General features: G+C 41.7%; 1 protein-coding gene across 1 annotated transcript in view; it reads left to right on the plus strand.

Annotated features, from left to right (window-relative positions):
* Positions 1 to 711: 711 nt before the first annotated feature.
* The window catches only part of cpe (carboxypeptidase E), a 113,083-nt gene continuing 100,103 nt past the window's right edge, over positions 712 to 13,691 (plus strand). Inside the window, exon 1 of the mRNA XM_043698482.1 lies at positions 712 to 1,126. Coding sequence (XP_043554417.1) covers positions 859 to 1,126 — 268 coding nt within the window. The 5' untranslated portion in view covers positions 712 to 858. The remainder of the gene's footprint in view (positions 1,127 to 13,691) is intronic.

Here is a 13,691-nt window from a genome sequence, read left to right on the forward strand (position 1 = left end):
AGGAATAAATGATATAATTCTACAAATCATTGTTCATTTGGAGTATTGTGTTCAATTCTGGACAGTTTTTTTTTAAGGAATGATGTTGAAGCCCTGGAGAGAGTGAAAAGCAGATTTATTAGAATAGTATCAGGAATGAGGGAATTTTAAGTACAAGGAAAGATTAGAGATCCTTGGAACAGAGAATAATGCAAGGTGATTTTAATGAGGTGTTCAAAATTATGAATAATTTTGATAGGGTAAAGGGCATTCCACTACACTATTAATCCAGAGGTGCAGGAAATGTTCTGGGAAGCCAGGTTTTTGAATCCTGCTGTGGAAGGTGGTGGAATTTGAATTCAATAAAAATCTAGAATTGGGAATCTAATGATGACTGTGTAACTATTGTCCATTATTAAAGGGGGGTGGGGGAGGGAAACATCTACTCCCCTAACATCCATTAGCAAGGGAAATCTGCGTCCTTAGCTAGTCTGATCTACATATATTATCCCCTCATCCCCGCACTCTTAATGAAGCCCTCGGGATGATGCCTGACCTGCTGTGCTTTTCCAGCACCACACGTTTCGACCTATATAACTGCAGATCGTGCAGTCAGTACACGACCAGCGAATGAATGTGAAAAGAAGTTTGCATTCAGAATGATCTCCTTTCCCTTTGTCGATGCCCTTTTAAAGAGAGTGTGTGTGTGTGTGTGTGTGAGAGAGATGGGTTTGAGTCAGTAAACTCCTCCTCCCTGTGCCGGCTTGTCACCAGATCTCTGCTGCTCGGGCAGAGCTGCCTGTAGCCTCGCTGCTTTTTTTTGTTTAACACCTTGACCCTCCCGCTCGGTTTCCCGCTGCTGGTGCCCCTGCTTCGGACATGAGCCTGTGTCGGTTTGTCCTGACCTGCTGGGCTCTGTGGAGAGCGACAGCCTGGGCCAGAGCAGCGGGGTCCGCCGACCCACTTCGGGCACCTTCCGACGGGATCCCTTTCGAGTACCACCGGTACCCGGAGCTGCGCGAAGCGCTGGTGGGCGTCTGGCTGCAGTGCCCGAGCATCAGCCGCATCTACACGGTGGGCAAGAGCTTCGAGGAGCGGGAGCTGCTGGCCATTGAGCTGACGGACAACCCCGGGAAGCACGAACCAGGTACATAATCCCAAATCAGTTCAGACCGCGTGAAAGGGGAAGGCTGGATGTTGGCAGGAGGAATGAATGAATCCCAGATTCAGTCGCGCAGCATTTTCTTTTGCCATTTTACTGTTTTGCCTCGATCATTCCGGCTAAAACGTTGTGGGGTGTGCTATGCTAAAGGGGCATGTGTTAACGCATCTTTGCCAGCTCATTGCTGGCTCGGCGCTGCCCCCGTCTGGGTTTTGTTTAATCGCATCTTCCCGGAGGCATCCTGGTCGTTGGGCCGATGTTGTGGGATGACAGCAGTGGTCAAGGGGATGGGGATTTGAGCGGGGAGCCGGCGCGGTTTCTCTCTGTCACCTGCCCTGCCGTCTGCCCGGAGCGACCTGCATTTTTCAATCACACGAACACCATTTTTTTTTTCCTCCTTTGACTTTTCCAGCCTTTTATTTTCTGGTTTATAAATGAAAACAGACTTGTTTTTTATTGAACAGGCCTCTGCATCTTTAGATTGCACCCCCCCCCCCCCCCCCACTCCCAGGTTAAATGCAAATCAATAAAGGCATTCAATAGCTCATCTGGCTACCCTTCGACTTTTACACTGAACCTTTCTAACGTCCATAATAACTCCCCCCACCCCCACCTCTCCACCGCAGCTTGCAGTGATGTTGCATTGCACAGATGTAGCCATGATGAGATGTTTTTTTGAATCTAACAAAAATGTCTTCTTCTTTTGAGTCACGTCATGGGGGGGAGCTTTCTGCATTATTGTAGGCTCAGCTACTTCCAGGTTATAAAGAATTGTAGGTTGTTATTTAATGTTTAATTAAGCAGCTCCATCAGAATAGCGCCAGCACGTTTCACACTCTTTAAGTGCCAAAATGTGACCAGGCTGCAGTTGTCATGGAGATTGCTTTGTCTCCATTGGGGGTGAGGACATTTCCAAAGTCAAAAAAGATATTCATTCATTCAGGAATGTGTCAGCACGTTTCAGGTGAACTGGGATGTGTGTTTCCTTGTTAAAAGGATCATATTCTTCGCATAGGTCTGGGGGAAAAAAAAACACAGCCGACGTGGAAACGCACTGGACGTCGCTGCATTGAGTGACCCTTCGACTTGGTCACTGTATCTTTACTGGACACATTGGGGATGGGAGGAGCTTGTTTTAAAATATGCTGACTGTTCATCGAAGAGGCAACAGAGGAAAATAATTATTTCACATGCAATTTTGCAGAGTGATTCTGGTTCTTATGAAAATTACTGTCAACATGGTTTGTAAGTGGTCCAAACATCTTAGCCCCCACACAAAAAAAATGTGAATATTATTATCCCTTTGGGCCATTAAACCATTTTGAATGGAGGAGTAAGGGACTACTACAAAAATTATAAACTGGAATTTCAAGCTTTTGAGAATAGATCAAACTAACTTGGATATATTTGCTCAACATGCTGGTTATGCTATGTTGGGGTGGGGTATAGAGTAAGAGGGAAAATTTGCCTCCTGGTGTAATTCCTAACTGTAAAAGTTGAAGCTTAATTATTTTCAGGTTTTTAAAATTCATTCTTTGGAGGTGGACATCTCTGATTAAGAGTGTGGTACTGGAAAAGCACAGCCAGTCAGGCAGCATCCGAGGAATAGGAGAGTCGACATTTTGGGCATAAGTCCTTCATCAGGAATGCCTGCTCAGCCAGTTTTTGATGCCTATTGCTAAATGCCCTAACAAGAGTTATCTTCTTGAATTCTGCAGTCATTGGGGTGCAGAAACACCCACGGTGATGTTAGGGATGGAGTTCCAGGGTTTTGACCCACTGACTAAATAAATGACAATATTATTCTAAGTCAGGATAGTGTATGACTTTGAGTGGTACTTGCAGTTGGTGGTTTTCCTAAGTGTTGGCTATGGTTGACCTTTAATGTGTGCTGGGCATGGATTTGGCAGGTACTGTTTCAGGATCCTGATGAGTTCTTGCCGTACACCTTCTGGATCGTAGATGGCTGTCACTGTGCATTAGTGGTGGAGCAAGACACTGTTGAAGGTATTAGATTGGGTTGGATTTGTCCTGGATAATGATGACCTTCTTGAGTTTGATTGGAACCGCACTCCCCCAAGCAAGTGGAGAATATTCCATCACAATCCTGACTTGTACCTTGTCGATTAGTGGACAGGCTTTGAGCAGTCAGGAAGTGAGTTACTCACTGTGGAATTCTCAGCCTCTTGTCCTGCACTTGCAAACACTGTGTTTATATGGGCAGACCAGGTCACTTTCTAGCCCAGGGCATAACTGCAGGAGTTCATTAGGGTAGTGTGGCCTGGGCTCAACTACTTTAAGTTGCTTTATCAATGACTTTCCCTCTATATAAAGTCAGATGTGGGATGTTTGCTGATGACTAGACAATGTTCACATCCATTCGCGACTCCTCAGATACTGAAGCAGCCTGTGTCCTTATACGGTAAGAAACTGGATGACACCCAGATTTACTGACATGTGGCAACTAATATTTCATGGTCACCATTAGAGTAGCTTTTAATTCCAAAGTTATTATTTTAATTCAGATTTCACCATCTGCTATCATGGCTTTGAAACCCATGCCCCCTAGATATTAGCCAGGGTTTCTGGATTACTAGTCCAGCGACAATACCAATACATTATCAGCTCTCCTGCAGTTACCTGAATCTGTTTTAATTATTGTATTTAATTAATATTAATTACATTACCTCAATTCCAAATGATTATGGTGGTTGCAATGTCATTCAACAGTGTGCATATAATTCAGTAGTTGTGCATAAAGTTCATTCAAACAGGAAGGCAAAGGCACCTTTCTTTAACAAAAAGGAATGTAAACCTTTCAGATATAATTCATTATTATAACTGCCTGAATAGAAACACATGTAGCCTCTATCCTGCCTGCTGTTTGGTGCCCACTAATACGTAATGGGAGCAGACATCTGATTCATGTTAATGATATAGATTGAGGGATATTTTCAACTGTGTTGCAGCTGAACGCTGAGCAGGTCACATTTTGGGATTTTCACTATTTGTTTGAATTGATGTATTGATGTTCTCTTCAACCGAATGAAGATTCTGTGCATTCACAAAGCTAAGTGTATCTTGCTGATTGATACCATTGTGCATTCGCAAACAAAAAGTCTTGCGGACTGGCAACAGTTGATTAATGCTTCCTGCAAAATACATGCACCCACATGCTACCAGTTTTTCTTTCTAAGTGGCTCCTGAAATGTTAGTTTCCATCCATTTACCTTCTAACAAAGGTAAAGTACCAATAGTACAGCAGGTGTGTAAATCATTGACAAACGGTTGTTTGTTGTTTAACAAGTGATCAGTAATCAACTATGAATGACTTAATGTAGGCCAGTACAGTATCTTTTTTTTGAGAAATGTCTTTCTTGTGCATATTGCTAAATGTTGACTTATTCACACCATACAGTAGTTGTGCTCATTTAATTCTGTCTTCTTAAGCTTCACAGATTTTAATCATTTCACCATCATGGCTATGTAGACTTGCCTCTGCCCTAAACCCTGGAATTTCCTTCCTGTTCCTTTCCACCTTTCCATCTCACTTTCCTCCTTTAAGGCACTCCTTAACCCCATCTCTATGACCAAGCTTTCGGTCATCAAGTCTAATACCTTCTTCTGTGAGTTGGTATTATACTTGTTTTATAATGCTTCTGGGAAGGACCATTTTATTGTTCAAAAAATATATTTTGGGGGGTCAAATGCAAGAGGAATGTATACAGTAAATGGCAGCGTTCTTGGGAGCATCGACATACAGAGCGATCTTGGGGTGCATGTGCATTACTCCCTGAAAGTGTAACACAAGTGGATAATGTGGTAAGGAGGGCGTATGGCATGCTTGCTTTCATCAGTTGGGGCATTGAGTATGAAAGTTGCCAAGTCATGTTGCAGCTGTATAAAACTTTAGTTAGGCCTCATTTGGGATATTATGTGCAGTTCTGGTTTCCACACTGTGGGAAGGATGTGAAGGCTTTTGAGAGGATGCAAAAGAAGTTTACTAGGCGTAGGATATTAGTTGTAAGGAGAGCTTGAACAAATTTGGATTGTTTGCACTAGTGCATTGGAAGCTGAGGGATGACATGATAGTACATGAAATTATGAGAGGCATGGACAGGTTGGATAGTCAAGTGATTTTTTTTCCTGAATGAAACTGTCAAATACTAGAGGGACATGGTTTTAAGGTGAGAGAAGGAAAGTTTAAAGGAGATGTGCAAGTTTTTTACACAGAGTGTGCCTGGATTGTGCTGTTAGGGAGGTGGTAGAAGGGATATGACAACAGTATTTAAAAGGCATTTAGACAGACACGTGAGCAGGCAGGGAATGGAGAGATATCACATGCAGACAGATGAGATTACTTTAGAATGGCATCATGGACAGCACAGAAAACAGACGGAAGGGCCTATTCCTGTGCAGTGTTGCTCTATCTACTCTATAAGTAGAGATTTGTTAGCAAGCATTTATTCTTGAAGCAAGGTACTGTCAATAATGATTTGTCTGCAAATCTGAAACTGTGGTTGTCAAAATGCAAATTTCTGAACTACACATTTGCACCTTAAGCAAAACACCTCAGGTGTTGTGGGCCATTTGCTGCTTGTGCAAAATATGTCTGTTGCCACAGTTTAAGGACCACTGTAATTAATTTGTTGTAATACTCACCCTTTTTCCCCAATGTGTATATTGCTCAATGAAATTAACTGAGGTGGCCAAGCCAGATATGAGAATGAGTCACGTATGAACTCTCTTGTTAGAAACATTAGCCAGTACATGATGTGCATCATCCCAGAGGTGATTAGCAAAATCCAACAGTTTTTCGAGAAGGAGAGGAGAAAGGTCGCTTAGAACACTTGTCACTTTACTGAGGATGGACAGATTGTGACACATGGTAACAAGATGGGTGAGTTAGGTTCCCTCAGGCTTTCAGTATTGACCTCAGAAATATAAAACATGTACTACCAAAGGTGTGTGTGTGTCATTTCTTTTATTTTCTTGTGCAAATTTTTCATTAATTTTAAAGAACAACGTGCATGAAACAAATCTTTAATGGGTTTGAAAAATCTAAAAATGCACATCAACAGCCTGGATGGTAAGGTGGAGTGTAAAATGGGATGTTGATGCGTTATTGCCTGTTCTCCGTGACCACTCAAAATCAGTTTCACCTCCTGGTGTGAGGTACATTTTGAATCTTAGAGTCTCTACAGTGTGGAAACAGGCCCTTCGGCCCTACAAGTCCACACCGACCTTCCGAAAAGTAACCACCAAACCCATTCCCCAACCCTATTATCCTATGTTTACCCCCGACTAATGCACCTAACCTACACAGGAAAACATGACAGCAAGGTTTGGGCCAGATTGGGAAAGAGAATGGAAGACGATTGTTAATTTTTTTTAATGAGGCAAAATTATCCTGTTATGTTCAGAAAAATAACTTTTTGTATTACCATATGGACATGAATTGTATTGATTTGAATTAAGTGAATCTAATTATTACTGTTCCTGTATACCATCATCTAAAGTACACTGAATGGTCTCTAAAGGGTTATACAGTGCAGAAGAGACTCTTTGGCCTATCGAGTCTGCGCTGACCTGTCTACACTAATTCCACTTTCTAGCACCTATGACACTTCAAGTGCTCATCCAAGTAGTTTTTAAAGATTGTGAAGATTCCAGCCTCCACAACCCTCCCAGAACATGCATTCGAGATTCCCGCCACCCTCTTGGTGAAAAATGTTTTCCTCAAGACAACTGTAATCATTCACACATGAAGAGAAGGTTATCAGTCAAAGAAACAAATGCTGTGTCTGGTTCAAATGGCCTGTACAAATAGCTAAACCTTTGACGTATGCTATCATGTCGATAGATATTGAATGATTTAATCCTATTCCAGTCTACCTGTATATGAAGTATGAACTTCATTTCTGGGAGGGAATGAATGATGCCACTTAACCTATAAAGTTAATGGTAGTTGCCGCTTCTCTAGAATGGGGGATTTCCAGTCCAGGGGGTGTATTTTTTAGGTAAGAGGAGAGATTAAAAAAAAGACGTGAGGAGCACATTTTTTACACAGAGGATGATTCGCACATGGAATGAACTTCCTGAAGAAGTGGTGGATGTTGGTTCAATTACAATGCTTAAAATAAATACATGAATAGGAAAGGTTTGAAGGGATTTGGACCAAGTGCAGGGAGGTGGGACTAGTTTAGTTCGGCGTGGACTGGTTGGACCAAAGGGTCTGTTTCCACGCTGTGTGAGCTATGACTTACAAGACCATTAAGCCAACTGGTCTCCTGAGGCGGAGATTCAATTGCTTGGATGACCCTGAGGAGTCACTACTGAGCACATCCAAGAGAGATTCAAGGTCTATTTTTTGGGGTAAGCTGTGTCACTCAACCTGACAATGCAGTGGGCCCAGCCACTCCCTCCTGCCCCCACCCCCGAATGTAAGAGAATGAGAATACCATTTTTATTGTGTGCAGCTGGACAAAGCAGGAAGGATTTTGAAGCTTCGCTTCCATTAACAGCAGTTACCTCGCCCTGTGGACTCAGCATTTCTGAAGATTATAACCATTTCAGCCACCATGTGACAGAATGAGCTTTGCCAACAACACCTCACCAACTTTAGCCGCAAAAACCTTCACAGCAACTTTAAACAATTTACAATTAAAAAAAAGGAATAGGGTGGCCTTGCCTCAGCTCGTGCTGCTAGAGAACGATAGCCTTTAGCTCCAGTTTGTCTGCTGAAAAGCTTCAGATTCTCCCTGTAGGTGGCCTCATTACTATCTGAGAAATGAGACGGGTGGGTGATCTTTGTGATTTATTCATCTTGTTTTCAACTGGCGGGCATGCTGTAAATTGCTTTTTTAGTGGCATAACTGAGGGAGAAATGTTGGCTAAGGGATACTGAAGAATTCTTCACTTTTTTAAAATAGTCCCATTAGATAGATCACTTTTTTGGTATACAAATGGACTATTCCATCCAAGATATCTGTACTTATGTTTATACCTAATGTATCTCCTCCCATTCCATCTACTTCAATTGGCCTTTCAGTTATCTTCCTATCTGGCATGTACTTGAATATTTTCCTTTTTAAAATAATCTAAAATAGTTACCTTCACCCTTTCCTGGGGTAGTGAGTTCTATATTTTAATAACTCCAGAAAAAAAGACCTTTTTTCCTCCTTCCCCATTTAATTGGTATTCCCTTATACTTAAAACCTCTTGTTTTGATTTCTTTTCCAAGTGGAAATATTTTCTCTGTATCCACCCTGTCAAACCCATTTTCAGCTATTATTTTCTGGGATATTATAATATCCTCAATTTGTGCCAGTTTTTGTAGTGCTGAGCAATCCAGCAATCTGTGACTGATAAGATTTATGAAACAGTCCAACTCTCGTTCCAAATTATTAGTTAATTTTGCCTAGCAATTGAGGAAGAGTTTATTGCAAGGTTTGTGAAAGGCCACTTGAGATTGTTTGAGGTGTCACTGACGTTGACACATGTCAGGTAACAGGTTTGAGGTATCACTGAAGGTTCAAAGGTAGCAGAACAGTAAGTTGGTCGGAATGTACGAATTGGACCGAAAGGTCTGTTTTCGTGCTGTACATCTCCATGACTCTATGACTGTAAATCAGAAAGAGGATGACAGAGAGCGAGAAAGAGAGAGAGAGAGAGATGCAGACTCTGTTCTGGGTGTGATATAGTTAACTGTGCAACTGCGAGGAAAGCTAAACTGCACAAAAATAGCTTAGGGGCTTCAACGAGGAGTTGAGTGCAGTTTGATTGCTCTACACTGTCAGAACTCAGGAAGAAGTTTTAGGGAAATAGTAGACAGCTAAGTGTGGGTAGCATGACTTAAAACTCTCGGGGAGCTAAGAAAGTGGAAAGATTGTGGGGCTCTGTATTTGTTGAAGTCATAAGGGGCTTGGAAGAAACTTAAAAGCAGTCCATCGGAGAGCCTGTGAGTTGAAAAGCTCACAAGTAGTATTTTCTTGAAATTAAGCAAGCTTGGAGCTAGTGGGGGCTGGCGGATAAGAAGAAACACAAACTCTGTCGGTGAAGAGCTGGAACAATGGATGTGAATGAATACTGGAGTGCGGTTACAGAGTCCAGGAGAATGTAGACCAGGAAAGTAGTGGTCAGTCAGAAAAGAAGTGGCCAACCATGAAGAGTCTGGGCATTGAGGAAACCAGTGAATGAATTTCTTGAGATGAAAGTTTGATGTCACATGAGCAGAAGTGAAGAATTGTGATCCTTTGTGAAATTAATGAGGTTGGATAACCTACCATGTTGTTAGTGTATGGAGCAATTGAAGAGGAATCTGTGGAATCTTTTTTGATCACATTTGCTGTTGATGTGCACCTTGAGGTGTTTGATCACAGCCTCTTATCTGTACTTGCTACATGTTAGTTTTGTATTGGAAATAATTTGTACACAAATGGTAGATTGTATTACTGTTCTAACCTTGTATGGTGAAGTTTATTGTTGTTTAAATCCATAGAATCTTGTCGCTTGTTTCTATTAGTAAATCTCCTGGATTTTTCATTTTGATGACTTTAAGAATGAAGTTACAGTTCCCAAGTTAGATTATAACATAAATTTACCCATCTGATCTGAGACTGAACAATTTTCTTAGTTACAATCTCACCAATCAATTGCATAACTATCATCTTTCATTCCTAGAATCATTCTTGTAAATCCTTTTGGTATTTTCTCCAAAGCTTCTCTGTTCGCAGAATCTTTTATATTCTCCAAGTATCAGATGAAGTCTTGGATTAATACCTCATCTGAAAAAGAACATTCAATGGCATTGTGGTATTCTTGTCTGGGAGCATCAGCATAGTCACTCATATTAACTTAATCATTCATAGGCCATAATATTAGAACACTTTTGAGGAACCTTTAACTCTTCTATAATCCATATTCCTTAGTATATAATAGCCTTATAAAGCATGTGAAATCAAGCTTTTGATATTTATTTTGTGTGTGTGTGTAAAAGGTAGTTCTACTTGTGTTTCCAGTTAATTTGTCTATATATACGATCCAGGTTTATATTTCTCCATGACATATCTAGATTCACATTTGCTCTGTTGATCCATTAGCATCATATGTCGGTTACTATTTATTTTTGCAATGTTTGGGACATCGAATCATCGAATCTCTACAGTGTGGAAGCAGGCCATTTGGCCCATCGGGTCCACACTGCCCCATCGGGTCCACACTGCCCCTCCAAAGGGCATCTGTTCCAGACCCACTCCCTACCCTAACCCTGTAACTCTGCACTTCTCATTGCTAATCTACTTAGCCTGCACATCCCAGGACAATACGGGGCAATTTATCATTGCCGGTCCACCTAACCTGCACATCTTTGGACATAATTAATACTCTTTACAATTAAGGAATTTAGCACCTATTGTTTTTGTGGTGATGAAGTAATGTATCAATAAAATTAATTCCAAATTATGTAGAAGGAACTTCCAATTGACTTTCATTAGTAAACAAAAATTGTTTTGCATGCATTACATTAGAATTTGGACACGACTATATTGTATGTTCGGATATGTAAGGAATTTACTTGTTAGAAAATTTATGGGAGCATAGTCTTCCAGACAAATGTGGCCAAATGCATTTAGTTCCTTACATTACTACAGTGGCTATTAATTCAAAAGTACTTCATTAGTTTTGAATGTCATATTTCAAATGCATTAAAATGTACTAAAATGCATTAAAAAGCTGCTCCTCCTGGTCTCAATTTTATGCCAGTAATATAGTTAGCTGGTTGTTTAACTCAAACAATATTATTTTAAGTTCTTCTTTCTTCCACATTTTACCTTTTTAAGAATTCACTCATGGGACTTGGGTGTCACTGGCTGGCCAGCATTATTGCCTGTCCCTAGTTGCCTTTGAGAAAGTGATGGTGAGCTGTTTTCTTGAACATGTAGTGTAGGTAGACCCCACAATACCCTTAGGGAGGGAATTCCTGGATTATGACTCAGTGACAGTGAAGGAATGGTGATGTATTTCCAAGTCAGGATGGTAAGTGGCTTGCAGGGGAAGTTCCAGGATTGTATCTGCTGTCCATGTCCTTCTAGACTGTAGTGATCATGGGCTTGGAAGGTGCTATACAAGGATCACAAAACCGTGTTGACAATTCCTAATCAATTTATTCCTTTCTAGATGATTATAAATCCCATCTCTTATAACCTTTACCAACACGTCACCCACATCCGAAGTAAGGCTCACTGGTCTATAATTACCAGGATTGTCTCTACTCCCCTTCTTGAACAAGGGGACAACATTTGCTACCCTCCAGTCTTCTGGCACTATTCCTGGAGACAATAATGACACAAAGATCAAAGCAAAGGTTCTGCAATCTCCTCCCTGGCTTCCCAGAGAATCCTAGGATAAATCCCATTTGGCTCAGGGGACTTATCAATTTTTACACTTTCCAGAATTATTAACACCTCCTCCTTGTGAACCTTAATCCCGTCTAGTCTAGTAGCCAGTATCTCAATATTCTCCTCAACAACATTGTTTTTTTTCTAGTGTGAATACTGATGAAAAATATTCATGTAGTGCTTCCCCGTCTCCTCGGAATCCATGCACAACTTCCCACTCCCATCCTTGATTGGCCCTAATCTGACTCTAGTCATTCTTTTATTCCTGATATACTGATAGAAAGCTTTAGGGTTTTCCTTGATCCTACCTTCCAACAACTTCTCATGTCCCCTCCTGGCTCTTTTTAGCTCTCTCTTTGGGTCTTTCCTGGCTAACATAACTCTCAAGAGCCCTAACTGAGCCTTCACATCTCATCCTAACATAAGCCTGCTTATTCTTCTTGACAAGAGACTCAACTTCTTTAGTAAACCATGGCTTCCTCTCTCAACCATTTCCTCCCTGCCTGACAGGTACATACTTATCAAGGACATGCAGTAGCTGTTCCTTGAATAAGTCCCACATTTCAATTGTGTCCATCCCCTGCAGTTTCCTTCCCCATCCTAAATTTTGCCTAACGCATCAAAATTGCCTTTCCCCCTGCAATAACTCTTGCCCTGCGTTATATAGCTATCTCTTTCCATCGTTAAAATAAACATAACCGAGCTGTGGTCACTCTCACCAAAGTGCTCACCTGCCTCCAAACCTAAAACCTAGATGTGGTGCTAGTCAAGCAGGTTGGTTTATCCTGGATGCCTTGAGTGTTGTTGGAACTGCACCCAACCAGGAAAATTGGGAGTATTCCATCACACTTCTGAATTGTGCTTTTTTGGATGATGGACATGCTGTGGGGAGTCAGGAGGTGGGTTACTCACTGCAGTATTCCTAGCCTCTGACCTGCTGTTGTAGCCACTATATTTATGTGGCAAGTCCAGTTGAGTTTCTGGTTAATGATAATCCTCAGGATGTTGATAGTGGGGATTCAGTGATGGGAACACCATTGAATTTCAAGGGGCAATGGTTTGATTGCCTCTTTTTGGACATGGTCATTGCCTGACATTTGAGTGGTGCGAATGTTACTTACCACTTTTCAGCCTATGCCTGGATATTATTGCATTTAAACATGGGCTGCTTCAGTATTTGATGAATCGCGAATGGTGCTGAGCATTGCACAATCATCGGCGAACATCCCACTTCTGACTTTATAATGGAAGGAAGATCATTGATGAAGCAGCTGAAGATAGAGTCATAGAGATGTACAGCATGGAAACAGACCCTTCGGTCCAACCCGTCCATGCTGACCAGATACTCCAACCTAATCTAGTCCCACTTGCCAGCACCCGGCCTATATCCCTTCAAACCCTTCCTATTCAGATGGTTAGTCCTAGGACACTACCCAGAGGAACTCCTGCAGAGATGTCTTGGAACTGAAGTGACTGACTCCAATAACCACAATCATCCTCCTAAGTGTCCGGTATGGCTCCAAACCAAAAGAGAGTTTGCCTGCTGAATCCCTTTCACTGCAGTTTCGTTCGGGCTCCTTGATGCCACACTCTGTCAAATGTGGCCTTGATGTCAAGGATTGTCACTTTCACTTCACCTCTGGAATTCAGCTCTTTTGTCCATGTTTGATGCAAGGGAGTAACTAGGTCAGGAGCCGTGTGGCCCTGGTGGAACCCAAACTCAGCATCACTGAGCAGATTATTGCTGTGGAGGTGCTGATTGACAGCACTGTTAATGATACCTTTCATCACTTTACTGATGATCAAAAATAGACTGATGCGGCGGTAATTGGCTGATTTGGATTTGTCCTCCTTTTTCTGTAGAGGACATGTGGGCAGCGTTTGACATGCTAGTGTTGTTATATTATGTTATCTTTCATCAGAATTACTCTATTATTCCACAGGCTTCCTCCTGTTTGTGTTTAATAATTTTCACTTGATAGGACAAGGCAGATATTAAGGTGCTGTCCATTTTGAGCTCTGTGGTGGGTGTTGATTTGGGAATTAAGACCATAAGACCATAAGACATAGGAGCGGAAGTAAGGCCATTCGGCCCATCGAGTCCACTCCGCCATTCAATTATGGCTGATGGGCATTTCAACTCCACTTACCCG

Source organism: Chiloscyllium plagiosum, chromosome 1, assembly GCF_004010195.1.
Source record: "Chiloscyllium plagiosum isolate BGI_BamShark_2017 chromosome 1, ASM401019v2, whole genome shotgun sequence".
NCBI classification, from domain to species: domain Eukaryota; kingdom Metazoa; phylum Chordata; class Chondrichthyes; order Orectolobiformes; family Hemiscylliidae; genus Chiloscyllium; species Chiloscyllium plagiosum.